Here is a 22,301-nt window from a genome sequence, read left to right on the forward strand (position 1 = left end):
TGCGGACGCGCTTGGTAATCCTCGATATTTTAATCAAGTAGGCAGTAGGCAAAGCAATCTCGCAGGTCTCATTCCGTTGAATTGTCTCGTAAAGCGAATTCGAAAGGTCCGACGTTGGGTAACCCCTCGGCTCACTCCTCGAAGATGCTCCACGCAATACTCGTCTGAGGGAGGACTTTAATTCTCGAGAAATTAGCTTTCCATCGGCCGATGACGAGTCCGCGCCTTTACAATTTATTTCTTTGCACAGGAAGATGAGATGGCTCGACAATATGATATTGTTGGTGTGTAAATAATTGTATATTGATACTGCAAACGGTAGAAAAGTTTTGTAATAGCGCTATTGATTAAGCTGTATTATCGCTCAGAAAGTATGAAGTATTAAGTAGATGCGTGATATCGAATAGACTTTTCAAATTAAACGACGTCATTGAGACTTTTAAATCGAGTTTCTCACAATGCCAACGTGTTCGGGTGCCTGAGTAATTAATCTGCTTCTAAGAAGAGCGATAATCCGCGCGACATTGTCTCGCTGAGTTCATTTCTCATTGTTCCCTCGAGGTCATTTTGATGCTGCGTTCGATACTTTGTTATTACTTTCGACGTGAAAACGCGTACAGAATGTATTAAAAAATGAAGCTACTTAAGAGAGCAAGAAGTTAGAAAAAAGTAAACATATCCTTATTCTCATAACTTTGTTTGGGTCATTTGAGTGTCAAAATAGTATTGAGTCTAAGTCGCTCTACCTATCTTTCAGTAAAATTATAATTCTTAGCTTCTCTCTTTGTTTCACGTGTAAAAAAAATTAATGTTTTTCTTTCCACAATTCTTTACAAGATATCTATCTTCATTTGCTTTCTTTGTTCATTCTCATCGCAAAATATTATTGCAATAATTATTCGCAACTTTAATATCTTTTACAATAAATTTATACAAATATTTAGAGAGAAAATTCTCTCTGTTAAAACATTCATTTTATTCATTCGGAATATTTTCAGAATCCATAATTTTGTTTGGCATTGCAGAAGAAAAAGAGATCGAGAATGGCCGTTTTGAATAATATCGAAATTTTCACGCTTTATGTAACTTGTACATATATCAGAGGTACGCGAACGTTTGACATCACATCACCATTTCGAAGTTTTCCGCGTGTTAATTTGTGGAGTGGAAAATTCGCGGACGGCATTCGGTCGCCGACCGATAAATCGATTCGCGTCGTTGCAACACGCGTCGCCCGCTGAGTTACTATTACGTGACGGATACACGATAATTCCGCTAAGTCAAGGTTTGCTACTTCGCTCCGCCGTGCACGTCCGAAAACGGATATTGTATCGGGTTTCCATTTGCCGCGGCATTAAGCGTCGCACACACGTTTATTTAAAGTCACACTAATCATAGTTACACGGAGGGCAATCAATATTGCGATGGTCGATCTCGTGTATACCGATCGTGTTATCGATTACGTTGTTCACTGTTAAATCCATAGTGTCAAATTTAACCTGATTTAAAACGCTCCTACTTAATATATAGTTATTTTTAACTAAAACACTATAGCTATTTTTAAATAAAACGATAAAATTTAACCCAAATTTGGGTTAAATTTCATCGTTGGGTAATGATAAGAACACACCAGTCATGATGATTACTGCCTTTTTCAAATGAATTTGCACAATAGGTATCGTAACATTTCGAGCTTTCGGCCGCTATTTTCGATGTCGCCATCATGAATTTCGAAATGAGTATGTACACGTTTTAAAGTTTAGAGTTTATGGACGCTGTATTTTGACTCCTCAAGACTATCCTAATGTTGTTTCGATATGAAAATATCAATTAAAAAAAAATTTGAGTAAAAAATCACGGTTTTTTTTCAAAAAAATCGACTATAACTTTTTTGGACTTTATTTATGACAAATTCTGATGGCAGATTCTGAAAGAGCAAGAAATTTTACATCAGAAATGATGTTGCTAGAATTTTTTCAAGGCCATTAAAATAAAAAATTAAGCCACTGAAAATTGTTCAAAAAGTGTGTCCGCCTGGACGTTAATGGGTTAATGAAACAGATCCGTTGCCTTTGTTTCGACGTAGCGGCGTGCGACAATTCGTGGAAATGTAATTCTAACGCGATAACCAACACTGTTAAATCCATAGTGTCAAATTTAACCTTATTTTAATCGCCACTACTCCTACTTAATATGTATAGTTATTTTTAACTAAAACAATAGAGTTAAAAATAACTATACATATTAAGTAGGAGTAGTGGCGACTTAAATAAGGTTAAATTTGACACTATGGATTTAACAGTGTTGGTTATCGCGTTAGAATTACATTTCCACGAATTGTCGCACGCCGCTACGTCGAAACAAAGGCAACGGATCTGTTTCATTAAAATAGGAAGCGGGCTCCGACGCGGAGAATCGAGATTATTGTTCTCGCGCGATAAAATTTCGTTGTGTTGCCAGCAACACAACGAAAACGCCGTTCTCCGATCGGCCGGCAATATCTTTCCCGGGTTCAGCCGTTTGAAGAGCAAATTGCTATCACGTGAGAGCACCGATGTAACGATATATCGTCCTTTGCATCAATTGGAGCCGAGAGATAACGTTAACGGTACCCGAGATCGATGTCGACGCAAAACCAAGGGAAGATTGCCTCCCGAGATCGTCGCTGATATTGAAAAACCACGGTCCGCTCGGTCGGTGAGCGAAATTAATTCGGATTAATCTCATATTAATGACGCATTAATCTCGGTAGAACAGATATCGTGGCGATCTCATCTCCATCTCCGCCTTTCTTCCACGAGGATCGCGTTATCTGTGGGCGGGTAATGAGGCCAAAAGAATCGGACGGAGAGGACGAGATTCAGCTTTATATATAAGTATATATAATATATATTTCAAATTTAGATTTATTCTGTCCCCTGCGGCGTCTCTTGCGTGCTTTATTTCGATTTGTCTTGAATTATTCATAAGTTGACAGAAAGCTGTGATGGATATACGTACGTGCGTGATCGTAACGTAACGTATCAGCTGGAATCTCCAGTAATCTGTACGTATCGCGCTCAAGTTTACGTGATCAAATCGCGCGTATTATAATCGATGGGCGAGTGGATGGAAGCGGTGCACGGCGCGTTTCAAGTTTATTGGCGTTAAAGTTGAATTGACAGTCGGTGTAACGCGATCTAATATCGCGTGAATGGAATGGGAAGTTCCATTAAGCGGTCACGTGTTAATCCCCTATTAATCATAATCGCGACGGTAATTCGATCGTGCCGGGATCATCGCATGTTGTCCATTTTCTCCGGGCTCGTTAATAACGAGAAAATTTGGAATCGATAAATTTAAAACTCTCCCTAAAACCCCGATAAAGTTACGTTCAACAACGTGGGAATATCTCTTGCAATTTGCACGCCGCGGTATTATTAAATTATCTCTCTATAACCGACATTAATTTACGCGAGCTTGTTATGCAACTTCCTCAATAACTCTTTATTATTTTTCGCTGCTATATTAATCGCTTTGTTTTGTAACTACTTTAATCCCGTGACGCAATAATCATTTGATTATTATTACCGTTCTGGTTATTTCAGCATTTTATTCTTTTTGCAAAACATGAATATATCGTAAAGTTACGTGTTGAGAAGGGAAAGAATATAATTCTCGCGTCAAGCGCAAATATCATAGCTGGTTGTGGCTCTGATGGATGATGTAGGTCAATGGAACTCCGGTGCTATATATTGATACCTTGGGGCGAGCAAGTGGTGAATGCCGTAACGGAAGCTTCGGAAAAAAATAAAAACAAAGTTCGTGAAATCCCATAAATCATGCTTATTGCCATTTTTCGAATTTTTCAAAAACATTCGCGACCTGGTACTTAAAGCCAGACAAATGCGCGAGTGGTTTAGAAGACTAAGAAAACGCTCATAAACTCCCATCAACTTAAAGTGATACAGATTGCCACTCGTCCCATGTTAATACGCAAATTGTATCGTACTGTACTTGATCTATTGCAATACCTATAGCAAATATTTTACAAATAAAAAAAGTCGGATAGAACCGCGATGTAGTTAGATCGTTTAATTAAAAATAGTTAATCAAATTTATAAGTGAGCTTCAAAAAAATTTATAATTACAAATAATAATCTCTCTCTCTCTCTGTTTCTTTCTTTTTTAAATACATAATATTCAGATAAAGAATTGCACTCACAATGTTTTATACGCTGTTTGCTAACGGCGTGCATATTGCCCACACGTTACACGTATATTAGATTTTATAAATCGTATTAACGTCAAGCGTCGCTAAGTTTCAATTGCGAATCTCCTTAGCGCGCGCGAGACTCTGCCTCTTAATGTAAAACGACGCGAAGAGCGAATAAAACTTCGACGAAGAAAGACGGTCGAGGCGAGGCGCGCGGTGCGCGCGGAGAAACGAAATGGAATATTCCCGTAGGTATTATTCAAATTAGCCCTGCGGGTGTGGCTGAATACTGTCGCCGGCCGCGACAGATACGATTTGTAATGCTGGACTGCTGGAATCCCTATCGCCCGGCTGCAGGGGGAGGAGAGGGTTGGAGTTTTTAACCCCGGTCGTTGCCGTCCCAAAACGGGGCGGCGAAACGCGCGAGTGTCTCGTCGCCGATACGGCCGGGCTGCTCGCGCGAAACCTCAATGACCCCGTGCCCTCTCTTTTCGGCAATCTCTTAAGGGCTTTCAGGAATATTAAGTTTGAGGCTGAAAATTAAGACGTCGCAAAGTACCTCGCCGTGCCGACGGTATACCGTAACCGACTCTTACCCTCGATGCACCTCGCGAGGTCAGAGCGATCCTTCGAGGGGGTTCTGTCACGTGTAACGAACACCCTGATCGATTAATTTGACTCGATTGCGACGGGAGTAACGTCGACGCGTAGCACGAGACGACGCAGTTGCGATTCAGTCGATTTTTCTGATATTCACGGCACGGTATTCGGCCGTGTTTCGTACAGTAGTTGAAAAAAAAAATCGATTGCATTTAGAATTGTAAAGCCAGATGTTCCGAAACTGTCCACCAGCACCTGTTCATGCCATTGCTCTAACCATCACGACGAAACCGCACGATATGTGCTTCGGGCGCTCGTTCTCCCGACTACGCTTCGCGTTTAATGCGTTCAAGTCGATCGTCACGATAAATCGCGTTTCTCGTTCCGCGACTTCATCGGTGCGGCACGGCGTGAGTCTACATCTATAGTACGGATTAGCGACGATATACATTCGAATTTGTACATCCATACAAAGTGAACGTTCACCTGCATGCTTCTAATAACTAGAGATATCGAGAGAGACTACGAGAAGCAGCATTAAAAAAATTGAATCTCTTTACGGCAGAAAACCCGATTTGTGCGTTCAAATATTTGTAGATATAATAGTACATTTTTTCTCTCGTCTAATGAAAGAACTATATCTAATATCAAAGAATAGTCAAAATCAGCATCAGAAATATTTAGCCTTTCATAGAGAAAGACTGATATTTTCATATTTTCAGATATTTTTGTCTTTTGAATCAAAACAAAAATAACTGGCAGTATTAGAACAAAATATTAAGGAGAGATTGATTCTTTTAAAGGAAATTCAAATTTTTTTTGTAATTGTATGAGGAGTCACTATTAAAAATGATAAGTTGAAATAAACTCAAAACAATATACTAAAATAATTATACTAACAATAACTAAGGAATCAATTGCCGTTTTTCAAATTTTTGGATTAATACACAAAAAATATTTTATTTTAAACATGAAATATATTATATGACATTTAAATTTGTAATTTCTTAATTCTTTTTGATATAAAATATTTTTTCGAATATGCGAAATATCGAATATATATTTAACGATATGCAACTGAAAACCTAGTATAGTACTTTTCGAGAGTTTCTATATTTGCATGACTACGTGCGATCGTACGATAATTTCGATAAACCTAAAATGCGCGGTACAAAAATGGATCAGATTATCTCGCTGTGAAATAAGCTACATACCGTGAACGTAATCGATGAATATTAGCGGTCTCACATGAGGCAGCGATTATGTAAATCACCGTTACATTCGTGCTGCACGAGTTAAAATAAAATCAAATGAAGAATATTCCACGTTCCCATTTTACGTTTCAGGGATGAAAATAGACCGGCTCTCGATTTAATTAAGCAACTTTCGCACAAAAAAAATTGCGTGGGCATGTACAGAAAAATCCCAAACTCTCGTCTGACGTGTGGTACGCCTACACTTTGACGTAAAAAATATCTCGCTCCGTGACGGATCGCGGTTTCGATCGGCTTCGGCTGAAAGCACGCGTCATATCGACGTGCGGCGCGTTCTTCCGCGTGACACCGCCGCCGTGGTATCGCTCACGTTCGACAAACGAACAGTTACAGTGCAGTTTTTTGAACAACAAATCTGGTTCGTTAAACTCCTGAAATTCCAAAGTTTCAATTCTTATACGTGCAACGAAATGGTAAACGGCAAAATTTCGCACAGCTGTGAATCCTTACTCGCGAGTCGCAAGTATAAAAAACTGAGAATAATTCAGAAAAATCCAGGATAGCGGTTGCAAAGGCGACACACCTCAAGAAGATAGTCGCGTCCTCGAGAATCGGAGGATTCCTACGGATCGAAGGGAGTTTATGCGCCAATCATACGCTATTGTCACTCAACAATTCCGCCCGGCCTTATTGAACGCAGTTATTGTTACACCGGTATACCAGAATATTCACTGACAAACAAAGAGTAATTAGCCAGCAATATGGCTGCCTATTTAGGCCGAGGCTGGTGACCGCCGTTATTCACGGGGATGAGTAATGGTCGGCGCGCGTTGATTTGTCGCCCGGTTGACAAATTCCCAACGCCAAAGATCTCCTCTTGTTGCGGGCGCAATCGTTCGTCTCAATCGATTTTCTTCGCGAATGCCATCAATAACGGATTACTCGTCAGGCAGGCTAGACTTTAAAAAACAAGTGGGACAAAAAATCACGCTCATTTTTAACTTTCACGTTTTTCTTTACAGCTCGTGTTTTGTTCCACTTTAAGCGTCGTTGCAACCTCTTATTCTGATGTTAAGCCATTGTCGCGCCACTCGAAGTATAATTGCATTCATTTTAGGCGAAATAAATGAATAAAATCAATTAAGCAAATAAAAAATTATACTTTCTACCTTTCAACGCTTTTCTTCATGTTTTCTCTGTTCTATTTCACTTAAGACGGCTTATTTTCAATTTTAACATTATTTTCGTCACTAAAATAACTTCGTCGATTCTAATAAAATAAACGAATAAAATTAATTAAACAGATGATAATTAGGTCATCTATAGATAGATTCAAATCAAATAAAAATTCTAATCGTATCTAAAAGCGAATGTTCATGCAATAGTACAATTACCCTCTTTATTCGCTTTTCCACTTTGTACTTTTGATCTCATTTAGTTACTCGGGTTTTTTTTTCCATTTTCGATAATAGACGAACAACTGCACTTGAAATAGAACGTAAGTGCTCTAGAATATCTATCTTATGCCGCGTCCAGAACTACAAGAAACGTCGTTTTATCGTTTCGGCACGAACCTACCATTTGTCATCTCGCAGCTTATGGCTGCTCATTACCCATCGGCTCGCGCGATTTTCTACAGACGATTTCACGACGAGCGCGTCGCGTGTTATTAGCCTCGCCTCTTCCCGCTTTCCTTCGTCCGCAATTCCTTTCCTCGATAAAGCATGGAGAGACGGCGACTCATCGATCACTCCGAGTCCATCGCGAGTTTAAGAGAGACGTTTCCGACCACGTGCCGTCCTCCTCGTGGCGACACTTACTCGCTGACATTGATGTAAAGCACTCGTGCCGATACTTCTTTTGCCAAAGTGCATCTTCGAATAACCGTATCTCGGTGCACTTTATGCTTACTTGCGACAATTTTAACATAAGTTACGATTTTTATCATTGCATAATCTTTTTCTTTGCAGGTACCCGACTTTGCCTTTTAGTCCCCCATTATTTATAATATGTACATTAGAGTGGAGCGATTTCTTACTCCTGTTGTGCATGTATTTTCGGAAAAGGCATAAAAAATGATGAATTTTGGTTACAAGCAAAAATTTCTTAATGAATATCTACCCCTCCTAAAAAATAAAAAAAAACATTTTTTCATTTTTATTTTATCTCAATTAATCATCGGTTTATTATGGTATACATAACAATTGTTTCATAAAAATAATTTATTGCTGGAAATCTTTTTTTGTTTCACTTCTTGGCCTTTTAAGCCGAGATTCGATCATAGTAAATGCCATTCCTTCGCCGCGTTTTGCTTGGGGGGGACACAAGATGTGCTGTCTCGGTGACAATTTTAATGTGACGCTCCGTTGCTTGTATATGACAGGGTATTTCCAAATCTTTAATTGCAACATCTGCAAACATATATTCTCGATTTTCATCGTCTGACATTGATCGCGAAAAAGCAGGTTCGGTCAAATTTATGTTTTCACCGTACGGTCACCGTATAAACTTTGATTGCAACGACTGTATAGATATAATCGACAGGGAAAACGTAAATTTGATCGAGCCTGCTTTTTCGCGATCAATGTCAGACGATGAAATCCGAGGATACATGTTCGCAGATGATGCAATTAAAGATTTGCAAATACCCAGCTGTCATATACAAGCAACGGAGCGTCACATTAAAATTATCACAGAGACAGCACATCGTGTGTTCCCCCAAGCAAAACGCGGCGAAGGAATGGCATTTACTATGATCGAGTCTCTTTAAAAGGCCAAGATGTGAAACGAAAAAAGATTTCCAGCAATAAATAATTTTTATGAAACAATTGTTATGTACCATAATAAACCGATGATTAGTTGAAATAAAATAAAAATGAAAAAAAACGATGTTTTTTTATTTTTTAGGAGGAGTGGATATTCATTTAAAAATTTCCGCTTGTCACCAAAATTCATCATTTTTTTATGCCTTTTCCGAAAATACATGCACGACAGGGGGTAAGAAATCGCTCCACCCTAATGTACATCTAATAACCTGACATTACCGTCTTAAATCTGATCCTTCATATCAAGTATATTTTGTCTCGAATCGCCTGAAATTGGGTGCCCCTCGTATAAAGCGGCCTTTACGTCAAACGTGTAACGAGTGAGTAACGCAAAGACGGTCACCCGCCATGTCTGGAGTCGTGTCATCGCGGTAACCGTCTGTTTGCCGTTTGGTCATCCAGACAAAGACTAATTGCCGGGGAACGAACTCCGCACCGTCTCCCGCCTCGTCGTCAAAGAGTTCAGAGATCGTCAGTGCCAACGTCGCACCGACACGTGCTTTCGTGCACGCGCGCGTTTCCCCCCCCCCCCGCGATAACACACGCGGCGCATAAATTACCTTCCCCGCGCACGGTCGGTCGGTCGATAACTCCAACTGGAACGCAATATCGTTACGAACGTTTCTCCCTTTCCCCTCTCCCCCCCTTTTTTTTATAGACTCCCTCCCGCACCCGATTGCTTGCGGGATATGGATGCAAAGGTCCGCGAATTCACGCGCTCGTAAAAATACGATTTCGCATTCCGCGAGTGGAAACGTGTGTTCTTTCTTCAGGCAGTTACTCGTATCTACACTGTAGTCTGCGAATCTAACTAAAGACGTAAATAAATACCACCGTGGCGAGTATTTGTAATAATATTTGAACACCGATATATCAAAAGGAAGTGGTAAACGATAAAGAGCGATATAGCGATGAGGGAAGAACGTTAGCGAAATACTCGATGACAATTATTCGGGGACCCCAGTACGGTCCATTCTTGTGACAATAATAGTATCTGACGACAAGATGATGCTCTGTTTAAGCGAGGATTATAAGAGCAACACGAAATCTACATTTTATTGATTAATTCGCAGTCACGTATAGACAATTGTCCCTTTGTCGTATTTACGCGCCCCACACACGTGACTGTATAAATTAATCAACATGCGGATTTACCATCACTTTTTTTTTTTAATCGTCTGGCTATTCGCAGGATTGTTTGCCCATGTCTCTGCGGAGGGCGAAATCAGAGAGTACCAAAACATAATACTGTTTGGAGGATAAACACTGATCCCGAATAGCCATTACCGCGCAATATCCGATGAGCTCGGTATAGCTATCCCCCCCGTGTTACCCGCGAGGGAAAAATTTCATCTATACCGCCTCCCGTCGCGCGCCGCCCGCCCCAGGAAAGATTCGTCCTTGCGAAAAATGCAATTCGAAATAAAGCGCATTGCTTGTCCTTTCTAATTGCGCGACGTGGATTTCGTGGCACGATATAAATTCTCCGCCGCGTAATAAAACAGCGCGCGCGGGAGAATTCGTTATACGGGTTGAAAAATTGCGTCTCGACGCGCAGGACAGCGGACGAGTGAGAGACGCGTCATTTTAACGGTGTTATTGTGCCGATGAATTAAATCGCGCTCGCGATTCGCGTGCCGGCTGCTTTGCGGTAAACGAGCAAAGACCACGACACGGTTCCGATCATTTTTCAAACGAGTATTACCGTCCCCTCTCCCCCCTGCGCCCGCCTCCCGTTGCCAACATAATGTCGCAAATGAGAGGCACTTCGCCTGCCTCTCTCCGTGTGATTCATCGTTACGTTTCCAAGTTTCGTTCACCTCCGCGCCTTTTTTCCCTCCGCAAAAATTCGACCGTGCTAAAACGACTTCCGCCTTCTTTTCTTTTCGTTCCCTTCTGCAACGTCGTGTTCACCGACTCGACTGGCTTGTGAACGCAATTAATTCCGAGAAACGTTGAGCGAGCACCGACAAAAGAGTCGCGATTTCAGTAGTTATATACAAAATCTCGAGTCTTTTCGAATTTACAGTACATGCTGTTTCAGAAACGACAGAGCTAGTCACTTTCGCTCTTTTCATTTCGCTCCCTTTCATCCCTCTCTTCAGCTTTCTCTCTTTCTCACATGCACTTTCATTGCATTCGCATTCACCCCCTCTCGCATACAATTCCTATCATTTCGACCTTATTTTCGCCTCTAATCCACCTTTCTCTCTTTCTCACTCCCATTCATTCTCCCTTTCTCTTTCCGTTCTCTTATCGTTCTTTTTTTATTCTTGAAACGATACAGATACCCTCCATTATTCTTGAACTGCAGAAGCCGGGACAGTCGGCCACGACGAGCGAGGCTCCGGGGATTGCCGCCCGCTACGATTCTGCCAACACAACAACAACAAGGCCGCTTCACGAGTCTAATTCCTAGGCATCTAAGTTCACTAAAGAGACTAACTTAGGAGAGACAATGGAATCGCCGGGCGTTCCCGCGCCGCGCGCTGAATCGACGCGCGCGGAACGCAAAGCCGGAAAGGCTGAAAGTCCAGCGCACGAATGGATTGAAAAAGATACACGGAAATTGACGCGAACCGTTACACTTGTGACTACATAAATTTTTTTACAAATTAAACATGTTCACAGTCGTATTCGGTGTCTTCCAAGGTGGATGTCGATTTTGCGAACCCTGTACATGTTTTAACGACGATCCAAGGACCGTACTACGTTTGTCATCGTCGACAGGAACAGACGTGGCGTTGCAGAAAATCGACGATGCTTGGACGACTATATAGTCACTTTCGTGACTATTCAAAGCGGAGAGAAATCCGTCGCGTCGACAACACATATATGGGAAGGGATACTTTGTCGATCGATCATCGATCAATGAGCGGCTTTGTTGATCTCGTTTCAACGCCATCAGAATTTGATCCGATCGAACGTAACGCGCGCGATAATACGATAAAACATTACGCGCTGCAAAACACCATTTAATCGTACATGGAACGTTACGTATCGCGCGTGGCGGAATGGACGCTTTGTCAATCGATTTGCCGATTAGCCGACAATTAATTTGTATAAGTTAATTCAAGGTGCGATTATGTTATAAATGACGTTAAATTACACGATATTATTACTGAAACGTGTTCCGCATGGCGTACCGCTTGCGACGGCATCGAAACGCGAGAATTACATCATTGCGAATTCTAAAGAACGCGAGGATTTTGATGTTAATCCCGCATTTTGAACGTTTCACTCGATACTCGCAGAATGCATCGTTTTTTTTTTTAACTCAACGCTCGCGAATCCTCTTTACACGATCTATAATTTGCGTCAGAATTCAAAATACAGTTCGATTTTTTATATGCCGTGTATTTTGATATATGTATATATGTATAGTTTAACATATATTTTATATACTAATGTATATTTAATATGTGCATTATGTAATATCTATTTAATGTTGCATTCTTTAATTCTTTCTTTAATGTTTCTTTTTTAATTACGGCGTATAAATTTATGAACAGAATTCTATTTCTGAATTGATCTGAATTCTCGAATTGTAGATCGTCTAAATTGGGCTTACAAAAAATATTATACACGCTTCATATCCTGTAATCTCCGCGAATATATCTCTGTTATCGCTACGATCCGCAATAAAATGAAAATCTTTGATTTACGTAACACCGAGACGCAGTATTTCGCGAAGTCTATCGAGTCCGCTTTTGGGACGCGTTAATTCCAAGACTCGTCACGTTAGCAGAGAGTCCATTCTCGGATTCAACGCCCACGAAATTTAGGACGTCCCGAGGGAGCGTATACCGTTGCATAACGAACGACTGTAACAATGACAGTTGGGTCGTTCGCGTAACACCCCGTTTGCATCCAAATGGTATACGATGGTATACGAGAATTTGAATCCGACTTACGCGAGATGGAGAGCGCTCGCCCCCCGGTCTAGTGGGATCTCTCGCTCTCGCGGGGAGCGCGCGCGACCCACGCGGCGTGTTACACTGTGTTACACGGGGACACGTTCCAATAACATTGTATTGTATTTCGCGATGAATGTGACGAGCATCCGAAAATACGCGAACCGACCGGGAAACCGGGAAACAGCGGCGGGGAGGAAGGGGAGGAGAAAGTGAACGCAATTATTGAGCCAACGGCGATTCATCCGCGAGGCGCTAATTTCCCTGTCGATATTGAAGTGTTTCGCGCGCATCGATTTGTGACGTTCATTGAAATCAGAGTGAATGTAACGTCTACTCTCGTCTACAAAAGCGAGCTTTGCTTGTACTGCGTACGAAATCTTTGACATTAAAATGATTTCTGATGACATTTGCATAATTTTCTTCTTTTTTTTATCTCTTTGTAACATATAGACCTCTTTTTTTTTATCTGCAATTAAAATAATTCGTTGAAAGTAGTATCTCACAATTGTCAAGGATCGTTTCCTGATACGTCTGCACATTGCCTTCCTTATTCTTGAAATTTCTCCGGTTTCAGTGCATACGCGGGGCCGTTTTACATTTATATCACGCGACAACTTGATGGATCCGCAAATCGCGCGGCCCAAGGACGAGTGCCGCAAAGTAAAATAAAATCATGCACCGGCTACCTGTTGATCCGCGTGAAGGAGCCATCAGTTTTTAGAATGTCGTAACGCGAATACGAATGCAAACTGAACTCGAGCCTCGAGCCACTTTACACTTCGATGCCTCGGAACCCGCGATATGTGCGGGGATCAACGTAAAAATCTATAAAGGATTCAGCGAAGGATTCGCGTATACTTGGAGAAATTTTCGAAAATCAGATCTTAGAGACGAGGAAGTAGATTTATCCTCCCAAGCTTCTCGAAAGACGGGACGATTTTTTAACCGTTCGATACGAAATGTAACCAAACAGTTGAGGGAATCGATATCGTTGTAGAAACATATAAAGGGTTCAATAATCTCATCCACTTTTGGAAAGATTGCGGCAACTCGAGGAAATCAGATTTCGATTAATTTTTCCCGAGAAGCGTAATTGTTCAGGGGATAACAAGTCCGATCGTATATAACGAGAAATAACGCAACACTCAACGCGGGACGGTTCCCGCGTGACGAAGTTTGTTAACACTAACTTTGTAAGGAAGAATTTCCGAGCTATGTTTACTAGAACATGCTTTCATAAAATGAAAGTTATACAAAAGAATTCTTGGTACAGTCAATTTTCAAGAGATAATTAGTTACATACAGTTTTTCCCTACTCTTATACTGTATATTTGTCTAAAAAAGATATCGCGTGTACTTATTTTAGATTATAAGCCGCGCGATATTTCGATGCCTCGGCACGTCAACGATTCGATGCGCACCGATGCTCTCTCACCGAGTGATTCTCGGTTTCTCGAGAGGCGAGCGAAGGTCCGGAAGAAGGCACGACGTTCCATTCTCTCTTAAGCTTCGTCATGACGAGATCGGGCGCACGGTGCGATAAAAAAAGGAAAGGAAAAAAAAGAAGAAGAAAACGAAAAGGGACAGCGGGGAGCGAAAGTATAATAGTGTTGTATAATACGTGTGCGTGTAGAGATTATGTCACTCACTCGGCGTTGGTCTCCGGCGTGGGCAGATCACCGATGGTCGTCAGCGTCAGGGTGGACCAGTAGAGGGAGCCGAGATACTTCCTGGTCAGGGTGGCGTACTCGCCGGGCCGGTACGGGTACACCCAGTCGCCTTGGAAGCCCTCGACCTCGCTCAGCAGGTAGTAAAAGCAGCCGAACCAGTGCGCCAGTATGAGCAGTATGTGAATGAGATTCAGCACGCGCCAGAAATTTGGATAGACCGTCCGCGACTCCACCATGTAGTAGTAATTGTACACTCGGTAGATCTTGAGGAACCTGGGGAACCTCAGCATGGGATTATTGCCGAGGTTCACCTGGAGCAGATCGAGCGGCAGCAGCGCGAACAGATCCAAGACGAAGGACTTGGACTTGAGGTAGTGACCGGCGAGCTTCCGATTGTTGTAGACCATCAGGCCCTGCTCCAGGTAGCCGGTGCGAAACTGCACCACCACATCCAGAAAGAACACCATGTCCGTGAAGCCGTCGCAGGCGAGCCAGGTGTTGGGCGCGAGCGCCTGCAGCTCCGGCAGACTCTGGCGGACGATCAGCGTCCAGAGGTTGTAGAGGACGCAGGCCGACAACAGCATCAGCCAGTAGTAGTAGAAGTTCTCGTCGGGATTGACCACGGTCTTGGGCGGCCTCTGCGGTCTGCGGGGTCGCCTGCGGCGCCGAGCGCCCGTATCCTTATCGTCGGTCGCGTCCCCCTCGCCCTCGCCGGTGTCGAGGGTCTCTTGGCTCTCCGGTATCTGCCGGGTGGAGAACCTCTTCAGGAACGAGTCCTCGCGCTTCAGCGGCGGCTTCTTCTGAATCGTCGAGGTGATCGCCGAGGACAGCTGCACGGTCGTGCGCAGTTTCATCCACCGTTGATTGCTCTTCGTTCTGCGGGCAGAAAGATAAATAGGTCGCCAGTCAAGGACGAAAGGGGAAACGGAGCGCGGATCCTGCGGATCCCATCCACCCTCGGTCGAGAATCAGCCCTTGTCGATTTAGCTTTATAATCCGTAAGCTTGAAAAATGTTCAAGCTTACGTTAAACGGATAATAAATGCACATCCGATTATGCGCTCCTTTAATCAGATTGTCGCCGTGTCGCCTTAAATTTGTTCAAAACGTAAATAACGAAAAGATAAAATCATTATTGCTCGATTTACAGATAAGATAATACACCCCGTAAATCCCGTGTGTAAAGGCAGCCGTCAAGTAATACGAAGGGGAAACGACGTTACGGCTATCGGTTCGAGTCATCTTAACTCTCTTGCGGACATGAAAGGAGTAACTGCACTAATAAAACCACTAACTCCGCCGTGTACATTCGTCGGGTTAAATGGAGCTGTTTAAATACATAAATTGCGAGTAAACATCAACGCTCGGAGAATTGTCCGCGAGAATGAAACGTCCTCGCGAATGTAAGCGCTCGATATTGTCGTCATATCCGTTCGGAATATTTCTGATATACTTAATTGAGCGGAGAATAATATATATTTTTTTTTGCCGCAGAGGAGAAGGGGGGACTCAATCAAATTATGCAATCTAAAAAAAGAGACTTGTTCATTGTTTAAATATCAACGCTATGCATCTTTCATATGCGGCGGCAAATTTACGTCACGCGCTACTTTGTTAGATGCAATCGTATGCACTGACCTGTGAATTATCGGGCGGCGCCTGCACGCGAAAAGATAAAGTTCGAACGTGATAAAGAGGGGTTTTCAATGCGCGATACAAAACTGCCGCCGCTGGAGATATCCTTCCCATCGATCCGAAATCCCGTATCCGCGACGAATAATCCTATTTTCCCGCCGTCGCGCGGGAGAGGAACCGATAAGCACGGATTGTCGGTGCTCAATAAATAATCACGCGTCTCTCGCGTGTATCTCGCGAGTATTAAGTGAACCGCGTGATATATGGGTATTCCTGCCGTAGGAACCGAATACGTACTTTAAAGACTGATTTATCCGGACGGAAACAATCTGTTCTGATGACGCGCGTCGGATTTATGAAGGTATAGTAACGGATAAAATCGTTTATCATCGGAATAAAGAGAGTAAATCAATGAGGAAGTTGAGATTTTCTGCTTTTCATCCTCTTGAACGTCGTATTTTTTTCCTCAAATGTGACGTAAAAAATTATGTTCTTATTACTTTATAGCACAACTTATTTATGTATACATTTGAAAACTTTTGATTTCAAAAATTTTTATTTAGAAAAATCCCACATATAGAACTGCAAAAATAATCGCTGCAAATTCTCTTTCAATATTATATATATTGTTTTGAAAATTTGAAATCAATCCCCCGTTAATTGTAACCTTTTATACCTGTTCTCGTAGCTTTATACTTCCCAACACATATTACATTTCCAATATTTTATTATTTTTCAATGTTTTACAATTAAATAAAAATCGAAAATATATCGTTTGATAACATGATATAAAATTTTTTCGAATTGAAAATAAACGTGAAACTATCCAATTGCAGATGAATTTGGAGCAGGTTTAACAAACGGAAATTACGTATTCGATCAATTTATCAAATTTTCAAGTCTATGGAAAGAATATTTTGCCCTTCATAAAAACTGATTAATTAGGAAATAATGTGATTCTCTGAATCGGGTCACTCTTAAAGAAGACGTTGCGATACCGCCGACGAATGCATCGCAACGCTCCCACTCAAGCGAAGTCCGAGTCAACCGCGTCCATCGTCGCAAACCGCTTGCGACTGACGGACACGATTAATCCGTTCGCGTTGAGAAGCGACGACGAATTCGCGCCTACTTCGGGATTCGACGAGACACGCCTCGCCGTGTGTCTCGTCGCACGCGGGCGTCGTCGTCCCGAAAGAAATACGATCGCACGACGCACAAAGGTGACTTCTAATCAGGATTCCGCGTGACTGCGAACGGCGAGTTCCACGCGAATCTCATGCATGCATGAGCCTCTTCGCGCGACGTCACGCAGAAATCGCGCGGGAAGAAACACATCACAAGACACCTCCGTTCCGCAGTCCTCGCTATGATCTATTTGTCTATAGCAAACACACATGAGGTTATATATATAGGTATATGCACCTACTATTCGTTCCATTCTTCAAACCTATAGTAGAAACGGAGGAGAAACACATCATTCTCTTTTTTTTTCTTTCCGGGAAGATCGAATACACTCGTCGTACTCTCTAAGTTCTATGTAAGATAGGTAGTTCTTGCTTGAAATAAGAAACGAGCGAGAATCGAGATTCAGATCAGTTAGCTAGAGTGTCAGATGGATAGGAGGCAGACAGACAGACAGACATACAGACAGACAGACAGACAAACAGACAGACAGACAGACAAACAGACAGACAGACAGACAGACAGACAGACAGACAGATAGATAGACAGAGACAGAGACACTGAAAAATCGCATACGTTAGACAGAGACAGTAATGGAGCTATAAGGGTCGTTATATGCCACTACGCATTCTTGAATCGTTAATATAACATTCATGTACAGTGTTCTATCATGTAAGTGTGATGTTGTCACGCGTGTATTATGTAATTCTCAAAGGGGAACACGTATCCTGATCCTTTCGGATCTTTTTTTCCTCTCTGCTGTAATAAGGTATTTTTTTTTTCTATTAAGGAATAATTCAAACGCGTCAAACTGCGGGTCAGTAAATGCTATATACATGTTCGTAGGAATATCAGTTGAATCTATTTTAAAGCGATTACCGTCACGTTAGAATAAACCGTTTCGTTTATGGAAATTTAACTGTCATCCACATGAGAAAATATCCCGAAAAGAAAGACGCGAGTCGTATCAAAATATCATTAGCAGGCGAGCAACTTTCATCCGCCGATATATTTAGCCGATGGCCTTCTGCGGAAAAAGAGAAAATAAAATGTGAAGCATTTAGGGATTTCGGGGTGTGGACGACACGGGGTGCGGTTAAAAAAAAACTCGCGGATACCAGTGCTGGTAACGCGAAACGACCACCATGCGGGATATAGCTCGTTTGAAATCGTACACACGATGCCAATAGGGGAGAAATATATTTCATTCGCGGCGTTAGATTAATCGAGATCAGCCGCTCGACGGCTATTAATTCAGGCGTATCGTATTTCCCGGTCAATCGCGAATCGCGCCGATACAAAGCAAATGGAGAAAATGAGTCGTATTATCGATGATACGTGTATGTATCAATCAGAGCGCTAAATGCACGAATAATGACAGGACGGAGTCCACAAACGCTCTTCCAACGATAAACCTCGATTTCCCTCGCTCCTTGCGGGGTCGCCAACAATTTCTGTTTATTTGAATTCTCTATAGAGTACTCTATAGAGTTTATTCTCTATAGAGTACAGCGGGGTAATTTGAATAGTGAGGTAATTTGGATAGCAGTAAGTATTTGCAAGAATTTCAGAAAAATAAGAGATTTTAAAATACATTCCATTAGATCAATGTCTGATCTAATAAAATGTATCTTAAAATCTCTTATTTTTCCGAAATTCTTGCAAATGCTTACTGTTATCCAAATTACCCCACTATTCAAATTACACCGCTGTACCCTATTAATGATTTATTATCCAGAAACTCGCACGGTAACCGAGGTATCTCGTTGTCCACGTGTAAGAGTATTCGCGTGGTAAAAGTTCGCGAATTTTACTTGCAAATTGCGAGCAAGCAAGATCGTTGATCATCGTTAAATGAAGCCGCCGAGTGGGCGATCAGCGCCGTAAGTTGGTGAGTTCATTATCAACCTTTGAAATTTCCAAGTATCGTACGTTGCGGATATCAGAGAACAGATGCAGCGGTCACCTGTCAGCTAATCTAATACAGAGTCTAGAACACGAGTCGTACAGTAATTTGAGGTAATAGAGAAAGGAGAGAGATCGGAGAAATGGCGAGAGAGAGAAAGAGAGAGAAACAGAGAGAGAAAGAGAGAGAGAGAGAGATAGGATAGAGTTGCAGTGAGACGAGCGGAGTTATAGCCAGTACTTTCGTGCGATTTCACGTCGAATGCAGGGTGACGTTCACGAGGTAAAACGATCAGATCGACACTCGAGCCTTTTGCTCAAGACTTACCCGAGTCTCTATCGTTTTATAATGTCAACTGTCGATGTACTTTAAGACAATATTAAAATTATAAATTCAAAACAGCTCGATTCTCCAATGTTACGTATTATCACTGTTAGAAATTATCCTTAAATTCCATTAACTTTTAATGTACACTGGTGAATGAAATTTAAATTATCTGTACGCTGAAGAGACTATTAATATAAATCTTAATTTTATTGTATCTTATTTTTATTTACAGATATGAATGAAATGTTAGTTAACCGTGGTGGAAATAAATATTAATGTATGTACATGTTAAAATTTAAGTTTGTAGTAAATAAAAAATTAAGTGTATTAAAATTTAATATACTTTTCATTTACAGAATGAAAATTCATTTGTAAATACAATATTAATTAACTGTAATTGAAATAATTATTAATATACGTGTTAATGAAATTTAAGTTTTTAAGAATTTTTTATATTTTTAGAAAATAAATAATTTCAAATTTAATTCACTTTTAATTTGATATAAATGATACTTATTCAATTAACCGTATATATAATATATTAAGGAAAATGTAATGCACAAAGAACGCATAAATAACAATTTACTTATACGTATTTATCCAGTATTTTCCATTAAACTGTTAACCATTAAACAAACAATTTAATGCCCACGTCCATTACATTTAAGAAACCTGTTTCTTAGATTTCATTTAGGTACGTTACTTCATTACTTTTTATTACTTATATACGTTTCTTACATTTCATTAACGCGTAAATTAATTTTTGTAATACTATGTTCATTAAATTTACTGCACGTGTTTATTACATTTAAGCTACTGTGACTTAGTTTTTGTGGTGTCATTCATTTCTACTTTTCATTTCCGTCATAACCACCAGCTTCCATTACATGTTACTTAAAATTCATTAAGAAATTTCTAACAGTATACGTAAATGCGTACGTTACTTATATAGGTTGCCATTTACTCGAGTGTCTTTTTAATTGCATTTTATCTGATGTAGTACGCTCCAATTTAGAATATGACATTTTGTCAACGCTCCGAAATGTGTAATAAACATACGCATTTTTTAAGAAATATTTTTCATCTAGTTTCTCCCCTCATGTTGCTTTACGAGAATGTCACCTTGTTACTAAATTTGTCTAGCTGAATCAGAATTTCCGTGAATTTTTTAAAGGTACAAAGTCGATAATCTCATACGCGAACCCACACCATCGCCTTTGAATTTAATATAGCGCGACGCGTCTTTTTTTTTCCCTCCACACACAAACTTTATTGCAGTTCGTACATTTACTTAGCGGAAGTCTCGTGCCCTCGTAAACTTTACGTTCCTTCGTTTTACATCGGTGATCGGCCGCGGTATCGTGTGGATAGTGTGGATGGAAACAATATATATCAGATCGGAGTTGCTACGTGCGCGCGTCGAGAGACGATCTTGAATAATTCACGCATTGTTGAAAATCTGCGAAATGCTTTTAAAACTCGTCTCGGGGGCCCGCTAGCCGTTGGTCCTAAAAATCAGAATTCCTCGGAGTATCTGAATTGATTCAAAAATCTATCGTGTATACGGAATGAATAATTGACAAAATGCAAACACGGCATGCTGCGAGAGATCTCCAATACTTTCAACAAAAACCGGAGGCTCCCGAGACTTTTCTTTCTTTTAAAATCGTATGTAAATTCGTAACACTTTCTAGGCAACTAGGAAATTCCGCAGCCAGTGATTTTTATAAATAATCCCATAAATCAGCTGATTTAATTCTTTTCTAGAAAAAAATTTTTGAAATTTATAAAACAACAATCATAGAATCTCGAATATCGATAATCTCGTTATTTATTTCTATAAAAATTAATCTAAAATTAATCTAAAATTTAGACTCTCTCCTTGATCCACTTTGCTTATTAATCAATTACTTAGCTAATTAGGATCTTGAATTAGGATGTGATTATTGAAACAAAAATTATTGCATCACGGATAGTTGTTACTTTGGATGATGAACTGTACGAGACGTGTAATGTCTTTAAAAATGAAGTTTCAAAAGCGTACACACATGGGGGTTGACTACAAGTAAATGCTTCAAGGCACCGTGCCGAGTTCCCAACATAATTTGTAAGGGTTTTGCGCGTGTGTGTATATGTGTATGTATATGTTTGTGTTACAGTGTGTCTTGTGTGCTGACGACGGTGTCAGAGATTCACCGTCCATATATCGGCTAATGTCGGGAGTACCTCTTGATTTTGCGTAGAGAGGAATATAACGCCATGACCGCGCGTACGTTACTCCATTTTTGCGAGCCCCTCGTGCTACGGGGCCTCCTGGCTGCGGCGGGTATCTCTGTATCGACGCCGTAGCTCTCCAGCGATTCCGAGGTGGTCGAGGTGGCGGCGATGGGGCCAGCAGCGCCGGCCGCCAACCTCCTCGCCAAGGCTCGTCGATGGCCCGAGATAGCGTGTCGCCGGCGGTAGTAGATCTCCGATGACCTGCGAAGAAGACACAGAACCCACACGGGTCGCCTCTCCCTCTCGCGCTCACACCCTCTTTCTCACCCTCTGTCTCTATCCCTCGCGCACGCATACACGTATGTGCACACAGACTCGCGATCTCGTTCACTTCACTCACGCGCCGCTCCTTTTTTTATCTTTTGCACGTTCTCCGGCCTGACCCGGGATACATTCGCTCTGGGATGCGTTATGTATGAGTAGGTGATATGACACTCGCTCCGGGCGAGACGGTTTCCCTTAATGTCGGTATGATTTCTTCATGCGAATCTCGCTGTACTATATACGCGAGACACGTCTGTTAGTTTTTTCCCCCGGATCCTGGGGCGGGG

The 22,301-nt window shown here is 41.4% G+C and overlaps 1 protein-coding gene across 1 annotated transcript in view; it reads right to left on the bottom strand.

Moving 5' to 3' along the window:
- The window catches only part of LOC105452995, a 125,341-nt gene that overhangs the window by 21,219 nt on the left and 81,821 nt on the right, over positions 1 to 22,301 (bottom strand). The window contains exons 3-5 of the mRNA XM_011694630.1: positions 21,700 to 21,951; positions 14,401 to 15,297; positions 11,126 to 11,206 (exon numbers count right to left, since the gene is read on the bottom strand). Of these exons, the coding sequence (XP_011692932.1) occupies positions 11,126 to 11,206; positions 14,401 to 15,297; positions 21,700 to 21,951 (1,230 nt within the window). The remainder of the gene's footprint in view (positions 1 to 11,125; positions 11,207 to 14,400; positions 15,298 to 21,699; positions 21,952 to 22,301) is intronic.

This window comes from Wasmannia auropunctata, unplaced genomic scaffold, assembly GCF_000956235.1.
Source record: "Wasmannia auropunctata unplaced genomic scaffold, wasmannia.A_1.0 LD336023.1, whole genome shotgun sequence".
In the NCBI taxonomy this organism is placed as follows: Eukaryota; Metazoa; Arthropoda; class Insecta; order Hymenoptera; family Formicidae; genus Wasmannia; species Wasmannia auropunctata.